The 21113-nt window shown below is 37.5% G+C and overlaps 1 protein-coding gene, 1 long non-coding RNA gene and 2 pseudogenes across 2 annotated transcripts; 1 reads left to right on the forward strand and 3 right to left on the reverse strand.

The window, feature by feature from the left end:
• The window catches only part of LOC144648488 (uncharacterized), a 344754-nt pseudogene that overhangs the window by 67810 nt on the left and 255831 nt on the right, over window positions 1–21113 (forward strand).
• Window positions 3036–3573, reverse strand: LOC144647908 (uncharacterized; annotated as a pseudogene).
• LOC144648746 (uncharacterized) lies at window positions 13468–16364 on the reverse strand. The gene is made up of 4 exons (XR_013569761.1): window positions 15693–16364; window positions 15203–15229; window positions 14045–14068; window positions 13468–13481 (listed from the first exon to the last, which is right to left on the reverse strand). It is a non-coding gene; the product is annotated as an uncharacterized LOC144648746 (long non-coding RNA).
• Window positions 18960–20489, reverse strand: LOC144647909 (uncharacterized). Its single transcript, XM_078507587.1, has one exon. The coding sequence runs from the start codon at window positions 20487–20489 to the stop codon at window positions 18960–18962; it is 1530 nt and encodes a 509-aa protein (XP_078363713.1).

The following is a 21113-nucleotide window of genomic DNA, read 5'->3' on the forward strand; positions in this document are numbered from 1 at the left end:
TCTTTCAAGGAGCCTGAAGTCAGGGTCACGCTTTTGTACCTTGTGGTGGCCACTTGGTCTATCCACCTTAAAATTATTGTCAACCTAGTAAATCAATTGATCAACATATCCAATGACATTACTACAACGTTTGGCTGCATTTTCTGTGACGTTAACACCAAGATGCTTTAAGAGCTCCTTTGTTAAGTTAATCAAATGCTCCATTGTGATGTCCAGTGAAATGTTGCTTCCGGCACCTTCTTTGTTGATTAACAGTCTGCTCCACATTAATGTTTAGCTTGTCTTGGGGTAACATTGACTCGACAGAAGCTTGCTTGGTTTGTTATTTTACGTTTATCTTCAGGTTGGTCTTCCGTTTGTTTACCAGTTCATCATAATTCTCTCCAAACTCATCAATTTTTTTTTCAACATTTAGTTACATCTCTTAATTGAAACGTCAGACAATAACACATAAGGTATACGTTTAACAACAATGCATGTTAAACTGACTTGGTAAGACAAAATAAATTAATTAAGGGGTAGTTCCGAATGTAATGCTTCTGAATGTGGTTAATTAGAGAATCCTGCTGGGGGGGGGGGGGGGTATAAATCCCATTTTCCATGGCCAAACCAAATTTTGCCCAAATTGCATTTACAAGCCTATTGTTTTCCTCATTTTGTAAAATCTCAGTCCCAGCTCTATTGTTTTTCTGACTGAGATTCCCATTCCCAGTTGCCCAAATACCATTTTTTCCCAAAGAAAATTTGCTCAAATCACAGCTTCCATTTTATGCCTTCAAACCCCTCTGAAGTTATCAGAAAAAAAGAAATACCTTCACACTTGAAAGTTCTCACATGAATACTCACAATATTTGATTCTTGGAGGTGTCTTCAGAGAACGGATGAGGTAGATGATTTATAACCACATCTTTGAAGATCTGAAATGGCTCATACGGCTGATCATTACTGAACATTCTTGCCTGAATGATTGCTGAATGTCCTTGTTTGGCAGGAACTGGGAAAATGGCAGGTCTTTTGGATAACACTGCGGCTGCGACTCCTCCATCAAGCTTGGTGTCTTGACTCGATCTTTCTCAGGAAACTGATGAGTCCAGTGTATGGATTGGTTGCCATGACCCTTCGTCTGGAAACATGCCTTTACACTAAGGTCAAAGTTGTCAGCAACAATCCTGAAATGGAAAATTTATAATCAAGCTCAGAATTTTATAAATTATACATGAATACATCAATCAAAACAGCCATTTCTCAATCACTGAGTGAGTAAGTATTATTTAAATAAATTATTATCTCCCAACTGAACAATTTTTTTTGCTGAAATGCACTTGTAGAGTTGAGACACTTCCTTATTAAGTCATGCAGGTATGTTAAAAAGGGGGTGAATCATTTTTTACATTTTTGATTGTTTGATCGTGTGACATGCAAATTCCGAATTCTGTGGATTACTGCTGTCAATTTGTTGTTTTTGCAACCTGCCACAACTGCAGAAGACTGTGCAATGGCATTTGTTATTCTATAATCACAGGGTTTAGACAGCTTGGAAGATGCCCCTTGTGTACATGCAAACCAACCGGAGCATTGGATTTTTATTTTGTCCGCGACCGAGCTATTTGAAAGGCATTCAATATCCTCTGGGGATGCTTTCTTTAGAGTGTTTGGGGATTTACAATAAGCCTCAAACTCCCGGTTGAACCATTGCTTGAACGGCCCCTGGCAAAAATTGGTATGTCCATTGTCTATTTGATAGAAGCTGATTCTCTATGAAGACTTGACGTACAAACATGCCATTTAGCTTGGATTAAAACAATCATCTTGCTTGGTATGTTTAGCAGTGACACTGGTCTATAATTTCACCGTTTTCTAGCTAGTGAACACAGTTTTTGTCTCAATACTCTATCAGTATAGGCTAAGTAAGGAAGAGACAATTAAATCACCTGTTAGCGTTTAAAGCCTGTTGATTTGTTTCTTTTCAGTGTGTTAACTTTATCCCATATCTTTGACTGGGAGACGTTGAAGTCTATGAGCAGTGCAGGATAAACATTTTTGCCCCAGTCTCTCACAATGAATTGATCAGATCACCTGGTGATATGTACTAGTCACGTTTTTGCTATGTAATGTTAGATATATATGTAAGACAAGTCACGTTTTGATTTGTTATGTAATTTTAATTTACAGAGTTTGATTCTTTTCTTGCATTGTATGTGCTTTTGCTGTCTTGTTTGTCAGCAGTTTCAGAAACATACTGTCTCAAATTGAGGTCACTCTTTCTCATGATGCTTAAAGTGGTGTGTGTACCATAATTGTTACGTGCAACAGCTATGGCACATGCTGTCTCCACAGAACTCAAATACATCATCAAGCTTTATGGCTCATTGTTTTTCTTCATTAGCTTGTTTTGTTAACGAGTTCACACTTTTGTTAAGCTTATTGTTGGCAAGTTCGTAAGTAGCCAGCTTTTTTTGTAACCCTTCTATTGAAGTATGGGCAAAACTTAGACTATCTTCTAGCTCGATGTTCTTTTTTCTAGGTTTTCTTGTGTTTGTTTGAGCTCTTCCACTTCTCTGATGCAGCTTAAGGCCTTGTCAAAGTTGCTGTTAATGTCAGTGAGTGAGTCCGCCATGTTTGTACAGTGGCGGCAATATTCTATATTGTAGTCCTCATTATCGGTTTGTGAGCCTTTCCTTTGTTTTGTTCTTTTATGAGTAGAACTTTTCTTGGTTGCTTGTTGTTCTTCTGTCATTTTCTTAGCTCTCAGGCTCCCTAGGAGAATCACATTTGCTTTGAAGGCGGAGCGCTTCAGAAGATGTCTGACCTTGCTGAGAACTAGACCCCAGTCTTGTTGAGAGATGGTGAGAAGTCCCACCAATGTAACAGAAATAACAACTGGCTTTGAAATGGAGAGCGAACCTCTCAGGAGAAAGGCCTGTTTCATCATTGGTCCACCTTAATCCGCCCACATGAATAGGTTTAGTTCATAAGGCAATATGGTTCATTGTTTAAATTCATTCACTTGATATTTATTTTTCTGGATGAAATGATTAACACTGCCAGTTCCTGACAGGAAGGGTCTCTGCAAAAGGTACATTTAGACAAACAGCATGGGAAAACTGGCAACAACTATTGTATGCAGGCCAATCCTCTCCATCGTCGTCCTTGCAAAACTTACAGACCACTGCTACCAAATTTAAAAATAAACACGTGGTGTTCTGGTGTGAAAGAAACACTGCTATTTGATGAAAAACTAACTCATAAAGTCCATCATAACAGGATTCAAATATGACAGATGTTACTCTTTCCTTTTCCATTGCAATATTGTAATTTCCGTTGACATCTAACCCTTTGCATAAGCAGTGAGCAAGTCAATGTAGTTGCTTAATGCACTGTCAAGACCGTCACTTCCATCCAGTTTTGAGGTTAGCAACTGCACTGCAGAGTGGAACACAGCAATGTTAAAATGACGTTGCACAGTTTTGTCATGGGGAATTGAGTTGCTGCTTAAAATCGTGTCTACACATCCATTTGTGGAATCGAAGTAAATCTTGTTTTCTGCTGAAGATCCAACACCTTTAGTGCCATGCGATGTCAAATAGTTTTGCAATATCTCGTTGGCTGATGACCACAGGTGTAAGGTGGTGAAAAGCAGTCCAGGTCCTTATCCAACCTTTCTTAAGAGAACCAAACAAAGGTCGAGGGCCTGAAGTAAGTGAGAGGCATTGGCAGTTAGACAAAACACAAGAATCTTATTTCCAGTAGTCAACTCTATGACATCTAGTGTCACGTGTGCCTTATGGCCATAGATGATTAAAAGGGCAGGTCGTTTTGAGGGTATGAACTTTAAAAACACTTCTTTTGACCACTTCATAAACATATCTTTATCTATCCAACCAGACTTCTGAGCAACGAAGAGGGATCCAGCCGGTGCACCTTCCTGTACTCTGTTACAAACCCTGCTATTCAGCTTCTTAAAAATAAACACTGAGGGTAGGATATTTCCTGTGGCTGAGGCACATGCCACGACTGTGACCTCATGCTGCTCCTTGGATATTCTTGGGTCATGTTTTGCACCCCTCACTGCTGCCACGATCTTGTTGATGAATCAAATTCAATTCCACTTTCATCAGCATTAAAGAAAAGATGAGGCTTATTGAGAATACACCCTATGTCATTGTTTTGCAGCGTTTCTTGGAGGCATTGTAAAATGAATCAGTGATTGGCTTAGTTACCAAGGTATGACTGGACAGCAGGGATAACTCAAAATACGCCGATTTGCCTTCTGGAATACATTGCAAATATTAACATGGGCAAATTAAGTCAATACGTTTTAGTTGTTTGATCCATTTATTTTATTTTTGACCGCTTACGCCATCAGGATTAGTTTGCCATCCATATTTCCTGTCCTGAGCTAAACTGTTGCTACAACCTCAGTCTTAATTTTTGTACATTAACATTAAATAAATTCTGTGAAGGATAAGGTCATTTGTCAACATATACACCCGCCCTGAAGAAGATTTTGATTTGAAGGAACATCTAATCAGCTGATTGCGTGGTTTAGCAGCCTCACTGCCTCAGGAATTGTCGCCCACATTGGCTCCCAGATCTCCTCCTTCCACTTGCACACTCCCAGGCTGCTGCTGAAGACATTCAAGGCTGTGTCTCTTTACATGTTGCCCAAACCCGAGTTATGTGGCTCTTTATATAACAACAAAACATTCTTAAAAGCAAATATATTCCTGTTGAATAATAGCTCCTAAAAATAATAAAATGTATTCAGAAACCAGCAATTGATTACTGACAGGACTAACTTGTGTAGGGGGATATTTTAAACAGTTTTCCTGTCTTAGAGAAAACTCAATCCGGCAGCATAAACAGTATGTAAATTACTTTTTTCTATCTTTTGAAAATGGGGTGAAGAACAATGAACTGTAATGAATGGATTTTGCCGCATGAAAGAAAGGATTTGCTGGCCTTTTGGGTAGAATCTCCATGCTTGAAGTGCAGATTTCTTTCCCTTTCCACAGAAAGAAGAAGTTGTATTTCAGACCAAATTCATAAGGCATGGTTAGCGCGCTCGACTCCGAGTCGAACGGCCCGGGTTCGAGGCCTGGCCGGGGCGCTGCGTTGTGTTCTTGGGCAAGACACTTCACTCTCACAGTGCCTCTCTCCACCCAGGTGTATAAATGGGTACCGGTGAATTTACTGCTGGGGGGTAACCCTGCGATGGACTAGCATCCCATCCAGGGGGGAGTAGCAATACTCCTAGTCGCTTAATGCTACGGAAACCGGGATAAGCTCCGGCTGTATGAGCCTCATGGCTCGGACACAGACTGGAGTATACATGGGTTTAGGTTGCTTTGCTTATTTAAGCAAAATTGTTGGCATATATTCCATTGACTTCATGTAAAGAGCAGAACCTATGTTTATGACAACCTTCATAAGAAAAAGACAGAAAAACTTAACAATATCGATAATTCAGAGAATAAATAACGCTATTTCACTACATATAAGCACAAAGTTTGTACCTGCTTGAATTAAGGTATTGCTTGTCTTTGAGAAAAAAAAAGAAAAATTCAAAGCTTGGGTGGCTGTTATCCAATCAAGATTTGAAAAACCTGCCTTTGCAATGATTATAACATGGTTTTAGGCGTAAAACTTAGTAGAGTCTGGTGTGTAGCCGTACAGAATATCTGTCACGTTTAAGGAACAATTCTCCAATCGTTTATTGCTCCACCAATTAATGATTTCACGCCAAAAGGTTTGTAGGTCCTGAGCATGTTCTAATATGCTTAAGACTATTTCTGACCATTCATCTTTCCTTTTTCACACATTTCAGCTATGAAGTGTCATGGTCAGAAAAAATCAAAGAAATCAAAGAAATTTTGGCCACAGCCAAAAACTCATACTTTGTCAGTTTGAGGGCCTAGGTATGTAACTGAAAGATATGAAGTTAGTTTTTCGAAATATTCAAATTTACGGCAGAAAACCACGAATAACGGTAATCGTACCGGAAGCTCAAATTTCACTTCTCGACAATCCGAAATTTCACGCTTTTCAGCTTCTTACTACCCAGACGTTTCAACCGCTGTAAACCTTTCCTTACCTTAGTTGCATAGATTGACTCTTCCTTTATTGAAATATAGTTAGTATTTTTATCTCTGATTATTTCTGAGCCAGCTGAGCCTCGATTAAGTAGACACATTTTTCTCATTTAGGAAAAAGGCTAAAATAATCCAAATTCAGTGAGGAAAAAAGCTGACCGGTAGTGCTTCAAATCTTCTGATATTTTAGCCAAAGAGAGTCCAGTCGTTGACTTTTAGGTTTATGGTTTCAAAAGTGTAGGATCTAGTAGCAGTTTTTAACAAAGGTCGATCAAAGGTCGACAAAATTACAATTCCGCGGCTTTGAAAAGAACAACTGAAACACGTGACACGAAACACGCAATAGAGTAATTTGTATATTTTTTGAGCAAAGACAACACGGTAAAATTAGCTTTGAAGTTTTATACGTTTGAGACTTTAGAAAAATAGTATTTATCCTAAAGATTGCCTACAATAGAAGAAATACCAAAAATAACAGCACTTGAACTCTCCCTGATGTTCGTCACGCACGAGCGACTTGGAGCGGCGAATGACAAAAATATTTTCCATTGATTCAAAGTAAGCTATATTCTGAAAAAAGAAAAATCTATTTTCTTTAAACTTTGCCCACAAATCTGTCTTAACTAAAATACGAAACAGCTTTCATATTTGCAAGTATCGTAAGATATATGTTTTAATATTTTATTCATTTAGACCACAACCGGCCTATTTTTAGCAATGGCGACAAGTGAAAATCGAGTCACCGCTTCAAAAATTTATGCGCTAACTTTAGAAATTGTCTTAACTCTCCTGGAATAAATTGGGGACCTTTATCTGTATAAAGCACACAATTTTGATTCGTTTAAAAGAAACTATTAATACGAAATATTTTTGATTTGAAGTCTACTTGGCCATTGACGCGAACGGTTCGAAAAAATGGCACATTTTCAACGGATCACTGCGCAAAAGTCCAACTACTTCCGCATTACATTTGTTTCCATACCAACTAAGAAGAAGTCAAAGAGTATGGAAATGGAAAAATATGTTGTGGTTTAAGCGAGCTTTTAGTGCAACCAGGCGGCAACTTGGCTTATGTTGCGAACATGTTTTGTTTACATTGCAACAGCGGGCAGTTGCTCAAGCGAAAAGAATTTAGCATAAACAACACAATATTTCGTAAACATTGTAACTTTACAAAACTTTATATCAGCTCACACAATAAAACATCATTTAAAACTCGAAAACCTTAGCAGCTAGCGAGTCAGCAAAAAAAAAAATACTGTCGCCTACCTGCAAGCCGGTGAGACAACAAAATTCATTGTCAGGTCCGCCATGGCCATGTTATTGGATTTCACATTTCTTTCTGGTTTTCGTCAACCATAGTATCCGCAGAAAGTTTCAAACGGTAAACATAACACACATAACATAACATTGAACATACCACATGATTGTGATAACTGAAACAAATGAAAGAAAGTTGCGGGCAACACATCCCAAGAAATCAAGCGATCACAACAGATCGGCTTGAACAGTTGATTGAAAGTTGCGTCACGAAATCTAACCTGAATCCAACTGCCTTATGGGCGAACTGAATAATTATTGTCCAAGAATCGGACTGTCCAAAATATGGGCTGTAAATATTTTTGACCGACGTATTTGTTTGATTTCTTGTTTTCGACCACTTCCTGTACATCTACATCTGGATGCTTCCAAATTTGAAATTTTAGGCTCGCTTTTCAAATACAAAAAAAACCCGCTTTTTCAAAATAATAAATTGTTCTAGTAAACGATAAAGGTAAGTAAGAAAGAAATAAAAAGTGGAACACAAATAAGTCTTTACAAACCACGCCGCCACGCACTTGTCATTCATACTTCGTTGTTGTTCTCGCGAAGCATTATCAACTTACAAAACAAATGGAGGAGATGCGCTTTTTGTTTCACACTTCAAAGTATAGAGGAAGTTGCGGCAATCGAGGGGGATAACCGAGCTCGTTCGTCTTGGAGACTGCAATGATCTTATAGCAAACCATTTAATTTCGTGGCATTTCTGTTAGAGCACGAACTAGTTTTTGCAAGAGCAGGTGTATTTGGATTGTCTTCATCAAAGAAAGGCGAAATTATATAAGTCCCAAGCATCGCCATTCTAGTTTTTCATAGGAAATATTCAAAACAGCACGGGCCTTTCTAATATCCCACTCACCGTGGTGATAAAAAAGCCATTAGAAGCAGAGATGTGCTAAATGTGCACATGGCCGACAAGATCAGGTTTGTAAACGTATCTCACATTACGGTAGTATAAGCTTATAGATTTCCTTTAATGGCTGAGTGGAAAATTTTTCTAGGCAAAAATGTCTTGTTCACTTTTTCGTTGGCTATATTTTTAGTGTGGCCAGAAAATGTGCAGGGTTTTTCTATCCTTCTGATAATTTCCACCCTACTTCTTTCTCCGTAAGAAGGAATAGATGATGAGGTCAAATTGAGCTCTATTACACCCCCCCCCCCCCACCCCCCCCTTAACGAACCCGCCCAACCGGGAAATGAAAAAACCCGTCCGCGAATAGGACTGTTTGGGTTTTCTTTCAGCTAAATACGTTTTCAGCTTAATACGTAAGCTTCGTTTCTAATAAACATACCAAAATGGTGCACACGAGGACATATACATCTGTTAAAAATATTTAGAGCCGATATTTTGGACAGTCCGATTCTTGGACAATAATTATTCAGTTCGCCCATAAGGCAGTTGGATTCAGGTTAGATTGCGTGACGCAACTTTCAATCAACTGTTCAAGCCGATCTGTTGTGATCGATTGATTTCTTGGGATGTGTTGCCCGCAACTTTCTTTCATTTGTTTCAGTTATCACAACCATGTGGTATGTTCAATGTTATGTTATGTGTGTTATGTTTACCGTTTGAATCTTTTTGCGGATACTATGGTTGACGAAAACCAGAAAGAAATGTGGAATCCAATAACATGGCCATGGCGGACCTGACAATGAATTTTGTTGTCTCACCGGCTTGCAGGTAGGCGACAGTATTTTTTTTGCTGACTCGCTAGCTGCTAAGGTTTTCGAGTTTTAAATGATGTTTTATTATGTGAGCGGATATAAAGTTTTGTAAGGTTACAATGTTTACGAAATATTGTGTTGTTTATGCTAAATTGGTTTCGCGTGAGCAACTGCCCGCTGTTGCAATGTAAACAAAACATGTTCGCAACATAAGCCAAGTTGCCGCCTGGTTGCACTAAAAGCTCGCTTAAACCACAACATATTTTTCCATTTCCATACTCTTTGACTTCTTTTTAGTTGGTATGGAAACAAATGTAATGCGGAAGTAGTTGGACTTTTGCGCAATGACCCGTTGAAAATGTGCAATTTTTTTGAGCCGTTGGCGTCAGATGGCCAAGTACACTTCAAATCAAAAATATTCCGTATTGTTTGTTTCTTTTTAACGAACCAAAATTGCGTGCTTTATACAGATAAAGGTCCAATTTATTCCAGGAGAGTTAAGACAATTCCTAAAATTGGAGCATAAATTTTCGAAGCGGTGACTCGACGTTTTTTCCTATTTTTAGTTGTCGCCATTGCTAAAAATAGGCCGCCGGTCGTGGTCCAATTGAATGTAATTCTTAAAAAAATATTTCTTGCGATATTTGCAAATATGAAAGCTGTTTCGTTTTTTAGTTAAGACAGATTGGTGGGCAAAGTTTAAAGAAAATAGATTTTTCTTATTTCAGAATATGACTTACTTTGAATCAATGGAAAATATTTTTGTCATTCGCCGCTCCAAGTCGCTCGTGCGTGACGAACATCAGGGAGAGTTCAAGTGCTGTTATTTTTGGTATTTCTTCTGTTGTAGGCAATCTTTAGGATAAATACTATTTTTCTAAAGTCTCAAACGTATAAAACTTCAAAGCTAATTTTACCGTGTTGTCTTTGCCCAAAAAATATACAAATTACTCTATTGCGTGTTTCGTGTCACGTGTTTCAGTTGTTCTTTTCAAAGCCGCGGAATTGTAATTTTGTCGACCTTTGATCGACCTTTGTTAAAAACTGCTACTAGATCCTACACTTTTGAAACCATAAACCTAAAATTCAACGACTGGACTCTCTTTGGCTAAAATATCAGAAGATTTGAAGCACTACCGGTCAGCTTTTTTCCTCACTGAATTTGGATTATTTTAGCCTTTTTCCTAAATGAGAAAAATGTGTCTACTTAATCGAGGCTCAGCTGGCTCAGAAATAATCAGAGATAAAAATACTAACTATATTTCAATAAAGGAAGAGTCAATCTATGCAACTAAGGTAAGGAAAGGTTTACAGCGGTTGAAACGTCTGGGTAGTGAGAAGCTGTAAAGCGTGAAATTTCGGATTGTCGAGAAGTGAAATTTGAGCTTCCGGTACGATTACCGTTATTCGTGGTTTTCTGCCGTAAATTTGAATATTTCGAAAAACTAACTTCATATCTTTCAGTTACATACCTAGGCCCTCAAACTGACAAAGTATGAGTTTTTGGCTGTGGCCAAAATTTCTTTGATTTTTTCTGACCATGACAGTGAAATCTTGGAAGTCTTTGGGTATAACCCTAATGAGGCACTTCACGGCTTGAAAATCTATTTATTACCAGCATAAAAATATATTAAAAACTAAGAAATGGAAAAAGGGCTAGTTCCTGTGACAAGGGCATTCTCTGACTGGGGACCAAGAACAGGGATAATCAACATTAAATTAAGAAAAATGTTTGTTGAGAAAGCTCTGTCAATATGAAATACTTGACATGCTGGAGGTGGGAGCAACTGTGCAAATGTGATTCCATAGCTTAACAATCCTGTTGGAGAAGGAAGCCTGAATTGATGCAATTTGATCTGCTTTGTTGGCCTTTCTTTGACAAGAATTCAACTGAGGTGTAAACTGTGAAAGATAATTTTCCCAGGCTTGACGTGGCACTTAAAATGGCACTTCAGTTAGTTTGATGACCTGCTTAGATTTCTTCTGAGCTTGCTTTTTTACATCCAGGAGGGTTGGGTGAAAAGCATCTGGTCTTGTCTTCAAGGTCCAGTAGTGATGATAAGGAACATTCAGAAGGCTGTCTAGGAATTGGCTGTCTCACAAAACAAGGTATATTCTTGTTGTTTTAGGTGTCCATACCATCTGAATAAAATAAGAAGGAGGAATAGTCTTGTAATGATAAGGAAAACCTCCTTCAAATGGACATTTATACTCTGTTATACCTTGGCCTCTTGTTAGTTTTTTACCTGTACTATGCATTTCCACTATGTCATCAGGGGAGCAAGCACTACAGCACAAGTCAATTTAGTCAATCGTACGCTTACCCATCACACAACAGTGAAGAAAACTGATCATCTCGGCTTGGTTTGCTCGCGAACAACTTTATAACAATCATTTCAAAGCATCCTCGAAGATGGAATCATATTACACAAAGACCACAGATCCAGCCAAATCGATAGAGGTTAAGTACGAAAATTCCCTGACAAAAACAACGCCTTTATAGTTTGAAGTTGCGTTCCATTGTTGGCAGAAAAGCTAGAAACGAGATTCACCATCCCAAACAAGATGGCTGCCGAGAGTATTCTCGTCACGTGACTTAAAAGCATAGCACGTGCGTGTCTTCTCCCCATCACGTGACCTTGAGACAAGTTTGGCTAAGTCACGCACAAAGAATCTGAGTTCGGAATACGTACATAAAGCTAATGCTGGCCTGCGTGGCCGGCGTTCAAAGGGGAAGGAGAAGGGGAGTTCGTGCACGAAGCACGCCGGCCACGCAGGCTAAGCTAATGCGAGAAAGGTTGTCGGAAAAAAGCACAAAAGTGCACGCGACAATACCGAATGACAGTATGGGTAGAGGTAGAGATATACTAGACATGACAAACGTGAATTTGCATGTTATTTTTTTTCTCTCCGGACATGTGGAAACAAGGTACTTTTGGTCACGCTGTTTTTGAAAGAATTTTCAAAACTCAGACAGCTACAGAAAAAAGGCCTCCTGAGTGGAAAAACAAAATCTTCACGTGCAAAAATACAAACTTGTACATTTTCTCTAGACCAATATGCATGATTAAAGTGAATACCCAGACGACTTTTCGGTGTTGTTGCGGGAACTTGTGCTATTTTCTGACAACCTTTCTCGATTTAGCTGTATGTGAAGTTTTATTTTGTTTTGTTAACGAGGAAGTCAATGAGGCAATGCACAGTATTGATCAAATTTTACTTGACAGTCACTTGAAACACAAAACGACTCTATCGGGGAGAGAGAGACGCTGGGAACGAGGTTCATAATTAATTAACTTTTCCTATGATTGATGAAAGAAAAAACTTTACTTTTCGTTTCACGCAGGTGGCAATTATTTTACCGTGAAAATGTCCTCAAACACTCAACTGCAGTCCAATGTAAATGTGTAACAGAGACAGAAAACTTGTCAGAAGACATCGGAGTATCTCTATATGACTGTGTGAAAGGGGGGATCTTTGTTGGAAAATTTGTTCTATTTAAAGAATGACTGGTTAATTAGATCTTCATTGTAAATGTGTCAAGAAGTAGAATTGCACACAATGAAAATTGATAAAGTAAATACAAATAACAAATTATTGAATTCAAACACAACTTTATTCACTCTTTTTATTTATTTTATTTTAATTTATTTATTTATCTTATTATTTATATTTAATTAATGAATTAATGAATTAATTAATTTATTTTATTATTCTAAGTTTTTTGTTGTTGTTTTTACACAAAAGCGGCAAGGCCGCCATTGCGTAGTTTATTTATCAAGCCGCAATGGCGGCAGTTGGTCTTGCAAGCTGAAAAAAAAAGAGGAAAACAAAAATCAAAATTTTACATTTGCATCAAAAAGAAACCTGAGTATGCCATTTTGAATGCGCCTTATCACGGTTTTCGACGCCATTTTGACGAGTAGGCAAAGCGGGTAGAAATTACAGTGTTTGTATGGGAATCCGACGGCAAATATCTTTCACAAAAATTGAATTCTGGACAACTTATGAATTGTAAAGTTAAGATACTAGGCAAAAGTTTTTATTCGCCGAGTTTGAAGGATGTAGCTGGGCTAGAGTGTTCAGTTACGTTTTTAATTTCCCCATACATTTGTCTGTATTTTTTCCGCATGATTGACGCTGTTTGCGGGAAAAATTATAGACAAATGTATGAGAAATTAAAAACGTAATGCTAGTGGCATTTTGTCAGGTACATTCAATTTGTCTTGTTTGTTTAGGACATCAAAATATGAAAGTCAAAAGTAGCTGCCGTGCACTCAACACTGAAAGGGGGGCTAATGAAACTACACAAACAAGACTCTTATTATCAATTCCATTGAAGCAAGAACTGAGTCAACTTACTTTCAAGTTGGATCTTTGCTCTTGCCTCTTTCTTCTTTCTCCCTAAACACGATTGTAAGTAACAAGAGATCAGAAAGTAACCTGTATTAGTTGTAGATAACAAACAAATTCCTCTACAGGAAAAAAAGGTAATGTCAATGAAGCAGTGTTATACTTTTGTATCTTAAAGAATTGAAATCAAAGCTCAATTGCTTTAAATTCAAGAAAAACTCTTCAAGAAAAAATGTTTCATAAAAATTGGCCTCTTTCTATTGTTGCTACAGATATCTCTTCAACTGCTGCTTTCACTTTCCTGGAAAGTATATATCATCATGAAAAAGGGGGATCAGAGCTTCACGAATCTGCTAATTGTGTTCTGATCCTCTGGTTTTCTGAATCATGACTCTCTAATAAATGTTTATCACAGCTGTCTAAGTCAGTATAATATTTGATGGCAATTAACTTAAAATGACATCGCTATAAAAATAACTTAAGCTTTTTGTGGCACAACAGTGTCATCTTTTACATGTGAAGAGATGCATTCACAAATCACGCTATGTATAATAACACTTAAGCTAAAAACAAAAAATGAAAACTTATTACAGTAACATCAACGATAGACTTACCACCCTTTTCTTCGTTGTTTTCATCTTTTGGAAATAAAAAAGTATCAAAAGGGAAAAATTTATAATAAATAAATAAATAAATAACAGTACACTTTACTCTCATAGTGCCTCTCTCCACCCAGGTGTATAATGCGTACCACTGACAAAATGCTGGGGAGTACCCTGCGATGGACTATTATCGCCATTCAGAGGGAAGAAGTAATATTGTTAGTGACTTAATACTAGAAAAAACTGTGATAAGCTCCAGCAAGTATAGGCCACTTGGCTCAATACTTCCCTTTTTACAACTCAATTTTTAATTCAGCAAGTATAGTGGCCAGCCTGGTCACTCACATGGTTGCTCCATCATCTGTAAACTTTTGTTTCACGTCTGCTGACCAGCAGATATAATAGTAGAAAGAGTGAAGCATGATGGCGTTTTAGATTTAAACGGTTTTGACAAGAAAAACAAGAAGCAAAGAAACAAAATTTGGGTCACAAAATAATTCAAAATCACCAACTGCCAAAAAATGGACATTAACTTTACATTAGTCACAGCTTCACTAGATCTTTTATTGACAAGAAAATAACACTTTAATAATACAGTAGAAGCTGTTGAATGATTTTCTTCAATAACACAGTTCAATGATTCTACACAAGAAAAACATAAGATAAATATACTTAATATGTTGTTTAGTGATCCCAACAAGAAAATTATTCTAGATAAATGAAATGAAAGTAGTAATAACAAGGGGAGGCGCGATGAGCTAATGGTTAGTGAGCCACACTCCGGATTGAGACACATCTTTTTAGGAAAGACACATCTTTTTAGGAAAGCTTTTAGTTAGATATTTTTATAATTTAGTGTATTTTTACAATTAACTTAGGTGAATTAGTTAGTCTTTTTATTCGTTTTAATTCTTTTATTGATCTTTTATTCTTTTTATTATATACAAATTGTAACTTTTTTTAATACAGATATGTAATTTTTAATTGTAAATAACTTGTAAAGCGCTATTGGTTAGAGATAGAAATAGCGCTATATAAATAAAGTATTATTATTATTATTATTATTATTATTATTATTATTGAGTGGTCCACATTTGAGGCCTCGCCGAGGTCATTAATTTGTGCTGTGTTCTTAGGCAGTACACTTTATTCTCTTAATAATATAGTTACCTGAATCAAGCACTTCAAACACTTCGTCTAGAAATAAATAAAATGAAATTAGTTATAAGAACTATTGTTAAGTTAACATTAGTTCCAGTCCCACTACACCTCACAGGAGAATAAAATTTCAATACACTAACACAAATATCCTAACTTTAAATTAGTCACAGCTTCACTAGATCTTTTATCCACAGAAAATAACACTTTAATAATACAGTACAAGCTGTTGATTGATTTTCTTCAATAACACAGTTCAATGTTTCTACACAAGAAAAACATAAGATAAATATACTTAATAATATGTTGTTTAATGATCCCAACAAGAAAATTATTCTAGATAAATGAAATGAAAGTAGTAATAACAAGGGGAGGCGCGATGACCTAATGGTTAGTGAGCCACACTCCGGATTGAGTGGTCCACATTTGAGGCCTCGCCGAGGTCATTAATTTGTGCTGTGTTCTTAGGCAGTACACTTTTTTCTTTTAATAATATACTTACCTAAATCATTGAACACTTCAAACACTTCTTCTTCTAGAAATAAATAAAATGAAACTAGTTATAAGAACGCAACTAAACTTTAGGGCTGATTTGATGGCGGTCATGGTGATATTAAGCTTAAACTTTTCCTTAGCTTAAGGCTTAGAATTATTTTGCTGTTATATGCAGAGCTATTGCTTCCTGTTTTAACAATTTTTTTTCACATCCAGGGTATTATATTGTGAATACAATGCGGAAGGTTACAACAAACAGTGCAGCTGATGGTTGAGGGAAACTCACTTGAAACCCTCATGTGACTGGAATTCCTTCATTTGATAATCATTTTGCCGTTTGGATCAGCTACCGATCAGGGCTTGTCTGTGATTTGTTAGTTCGAACCAAATTGATTTGCGTGGTTTTCCAGTTGCTTACTGACACGAAGCATATGTGAACTGTGTTGCCTAGTTATTTATTAATTAGTTATTTAAATCCCAAATTCCTTGAAAATGAAGCAATCAATGATGTAAAATGCTTTTTTATAGTTCATTTGAGACCATGCATGGATTTACAAAGCTTCAGTCCATCTCTCGCTACGATGCTTTAAAAGTTTTTTTTTTTCACTTTAATAGATGTAAGACAAATAATAATTATACTTACCGTCATTTTCTGGATGCCACATGTTTTCTGCAGGATTTCAACAACAAAAAAACTAGTTATAACAACTATTGCTAAGAGCTTTAGTCCCAAACGCTCTCTATTGTTCTGACTATTGTTTTCAATAAACAAAGAAAGAGTGTGTCTGTTTTGGATGGCTAAGACAAAAACATGAACGTAAAGTTAAATATTTATTTCATGTATGTTTTTGAGCAGCAAAACTTAAGCTTAAAGCTTAACCTAGCTAACTACTAGAAAAATCTTCCAAAATATCCCTCGCTCTGGTTGTCATCATGTTTTCAGACCATTTTGCCTTCCATTTTCCACACCTACAATCACATCGATTCTTCTGGCCACATGTTTTCTCGTCTTCCACCAGTGTGAACTTTTTCTCTCCATGAAATGTGGATCTCTTGTGGACATGCCATAGAGACAGCGTGTCACCCAGCCCGAAAATGCACTGGACACTACAACTATCAATAAGAGGGTAGACTGGGCTCTATAAACGAGCAACGCCTGTCGATATTTGAGTCGTGTAGGTCTTTAGGCAGTATCGTTCCTGTCCTTTTCATCTTAAAAGTGTCAAAGTCACTTAAAATACGGTTAGTACACGAAACGAATGTGCATAGCTGTTTGATAAAACTCATAAGTTCCGTTTATTTCAGGGTTTAGCAACACAACTGCACTAACAAAAGCATTCGATTCGACTCAAATGTTTTAATGGCACTGTTAATTTGTTTGGTTTGTGTATAAAATGATTGACAGTTTTCTTTTATTGAGCCTTCACTCTTCCCAGGCTAAAGCTTTACTACTGTAAACCTGTGTTGTTATCAGTGTACATACTATTGAATATCAGAATATTGCACCTGGTAACAGGGAAAGAATAATGGTAAATTTTGTTGTTAACTGACTGCTAATTTACCTTCAAACTGATGTTTCACTGATTCATGACATTCATTATATTAGGCTTACAATAATATCACTTTATAAACATTATACGAGTCAACTGTTTTTGTTTATACACATAACTATTTCACTCTGTATCATTAACTTGAAAAGCTCCTCTTTAAAATTTCTAACTGGAGTTGAAAAAACAAATATAAATTTGAAATAGAGTATTGTATCTACAAAAATGAAATACATTTGCTGTGAACCTGTCAGTTAAAATGCTAACTTGGCTTGTAAACCTATTCTTAGTAATATATGACATTTACACTATTAAAATCTTGAAGTAACCTTGTAAAATTCATTAACTATTCATGAGGGTGCAAATCAATCCCAGCACTTATTCAATCACATTACGCAACTATAAACCCCAATACAAATCAAACAAAAATTATTTTAAATTTTTTTAAAAAAAGAACCCCCACATGCAGACCATGATAGGACTTGAAAACCTTGCCTGATGTCATGGTATCTTAATAAAATGACATCATGTATCTGATGTTATGAGTTATAATATTTTAAATATTTTTATTTTGTAAAGCAGCATTATTTATAACTGTATAAACATGTAGTTGCAACCAGAAGCCAGCATAATGTGTAACAGTGTGATGCACTGCACATTGCCCACCAAATACTTTGTTGTTGTTGTTGTATGTAGTCCAAACAGTTAAATGAGCACTTCTGAAAATAGCTAATGCGTTTGAACTAGCCTAACTGACCGCAAAATTGTTATTTTCATTAAAAATTGTCCTTTAAATAATAAAGGTAAATTAATTTTTTTTTTGCATTAACATGCATGATTGCTGAGTACTGTGTCGAGGGCTAATTGATTTCAAAACTTTTCCTTAAAATTTTAAAATCAGTTCTTGAAATCTAATAATTATCGCATCTTCCCACTACAGTAGAACCATGCATATAATGATATAAGAACCTGTTGTTTTTTTTAATTTAGCCTAAACAGGTTCTTATATAAATTTAGACTACTGAGGTTCTTAAAATAGGTGCAGTACAGTGGAGGTATGCCCTTAACAAAACACTACAAACAAACTCAAAGTCAGTTCTCTAAAAATGCCATTGCAAAGTTGATACCAAGAAAATCTTGGGACAAATACAGATGATGATCTTAATTCAGCAGTTTCTACTTATACACTTTTAAAGAAACTCCATTGCTTAGAACCTAACTGAAAGTTTTTGCCTTAATAGGGTCTTATGTGGATGGAGCTCAAAAATGAAAGTTTTAGCCTAACAAGTTCATAAAAGGTTGTTATATGCAGGGTTTTACTGTATCTTACCATTGCTAGTCTTATATTTCAAATGTTGGAACCCACATACCTAGATGTGTCTATAATTCAGCCTTAGTCCTCTTTTCCCACACTAAGAAAAACAAGAAATATGTGAATATAACTGTGAACCCAAGTTTGTTTGCATTCTTGAGAGCTGCTACAAGGGTTGGGTTAGGAGGTAGGTCGGAAAGTGCCCCCTTGTTAAGTTAAAAATCTAAAACCTGTATGAATGATTGTTTTTTAATGATTATGACTCTAACTCTGCATCATTCTGCCTGACTTGATTTTTGTAATTTTGTTTAACTTTGAAAATCCCCAAGACCATGACCTTTCCCTCCCCTATGAGCTCAGAAACCATAGAGTAAATTTATTAATAACGGTCTTAAGCACGACACATGCAGCATACCTAGCTGGTTTTGTCCTCGACATAGTCACAAAGTGAGTGAACCCAGACTTTACAGTTGTCACACTCCACCCAGTCAATTTGACTTCCATCACTGCCATTACTGGTAGGAGGAGACTCTTTGAAACAGAAAGCACAAACGTGAGGTTCAGTGTTCTTTAGTTCCTCAACTGTAGATTCTGAAAGGTGAGCGCTCTTTTTCTTTTCTTTTCGTTTGCGTTTGGTCGAAAAGAAGCGCTCTTGTCTCTCAGCTAGCTTATTTGCAGGGTAAGATCTTGTCTTCAAATACTGGTGATCGCTTCCAATAACGGTGAGTCCCCTTGCCACTGATATCGCTGAGCGTACGTGTCGGAGGGCGGCGTAAATGGTGTCACTGTTAGGAGCCTGTTGGATGACGTCTGTGAGCTCTGCAATAACACTTAAAGCATTTACTCTTACGTCTTCCAGTTCGGCATGATTTCTCTGTTCCATGCTGATTGGAATTAAATTTGCCAAATCTTCTCTATTCTCTTCAACAATGTTGTCCATTTCCGACTCCTTTGACTCAAGGTTTGTGTTGGTCATGCTGACAGCGTGGATGTGGGTACAAACTACACCTCTGATGGCGTAGTCCAGACATGTGCAGTCAAACGAGTGAATGCAAGCCATGCATGATGAGCACTGCAACAAGCAGGAGCAAAGAGATGACGAAATTCGCTGTACCAGATACACTTTACCTTTCTCTGTCAAGGATTGTACTTCCCAGCAATCAGTATCTTTCTTCGACAATGCATTGGCTGGAAGCAACTCGGCCTGCTTGTGCCTTTTCATATTCTCTCTTTGTCTCACTGTAGCTTTCCCTTTTTCCGCTTTGATCAGTTGTTCGTATGCCTTGTCCCTGGAAATCTTTCGCAACTTGAACAGAAGATGGTCGACGCGTCTATTTTGCTTTCTTTCAAAGTAGACTTCTTTGAGGGTACGATGAAAGCTTTCCAGGAACATGTTGGTATTTGCACGTGTTACTACTCGGAAGCAACTCGCCCATTCTCGAGGTCTGTTGGCATAATATTTCTCAAAGTAGCTAGCCATTGCTTCGGATTTCCCTTTGATCCATACCAGGACTTGCTGTAAGGAGCGCCTAAATCCCGCCTTGCTTGTCTCATTTTGAAGACTCTTGAGGGCAGCGTACACCTCTGCTTGATGTTCCTTGTCCTTAATGTGCTCACCGATCTTGCGTCGCCAGCTCCGGTCAACGTGCGAGCTACAAAGAAGCTTTTTATCAGGCCTTGAGAAGGATGAGACCCACGCATTGTGATACGCTTCTGCGTCATCGCTCATGAAGATTTCTGTTTTAGGATCCCCGCATCTTTCCCTGGTACTTGTAAAAAACACCTGAAGGACGTCAGCTGTTTCTTTGTTGCTTATAAGAAATGCAACTGGTATCCCTTCGTCGTAGTCGTCAATAACGAGTACAGTAACCAACTGAAAATCGTAAGCATTTGTTCCGTGCGTAGCATCCACACAAACAAGTTTTCTGGCATATCTTTTAAACATGTCTTCTTGAAATTCCGTTTGAATTCCAAGTAAGAAGTCGTTCGCCTCAATGCCAGCGTGGTCTGAACTTTCTCCTTGACGTTTAAAGCACAGGATATCATTATGATTCTCTCTCTCCAGCTCTGCGACCCAATGCAAGACACTGTTCGCATCGTCTTGATCTTTTTACATGCAGCTGATGTTGTACTGATGCTTGATGTTGTGAAGATCTAAGCGCGTAGTGAGGTGGTCTCTGTTTAAGGGCCCAGCTTGACTGTCTCTTATGAAGTCCATGATAGCGTTCATGTTAACTCCTTGTGCGAGCTTTGCAGCAATGCGGGAACGCATATCCTTGGAGATGCGAGTGTGTGCGACGTCCTTTCGGTGGCCCACATGGCTTAAACAAAATTCGGCCGTCACTTGGCCTGTAGAAAATTCAGTCCTTGCAGTGATGAAAGCAGGACAGGAACATCCAGTTTTTGACGTTCCTTGCGACTTTAGTGCACGCTTTCCTTTCCCCTTAGTTTGGTAGTCACCCGTCCTGTTGCAATAAAACCAGGAGGTCTTATGATGTTTCGCTCTTCTATCACCTCTCTGCTTTACAAACCAACTTTTCCCCATCTTTTCCTCTGTTTCTTTCCATTT

The sequence above is a fragment of the Oculina patagonica genome, chromosome 4, assembly GCF_052425735.1.
Source record: "Oculina patagonica isolate OP01 chromosome 4, crgOcupat, whole genome shotgun sequence".
Taxonomy (NCBI): Eukaryota; Metazoa; Cnidaria; class Anthozoa; order Scleractinia; family Oculinidae; genus Oculina; species Oculina patagonica.

Bases quoted from the DNA above. Each gene is read 5' to 3' on its own strand.
- LOC144647909 (XM_078507587.1), bottom strand. From the start codon at position 20,489: ATGTTTAAAAGATATGCCAGAAAACTTGTTTGTGTGGATGCTACGCAC.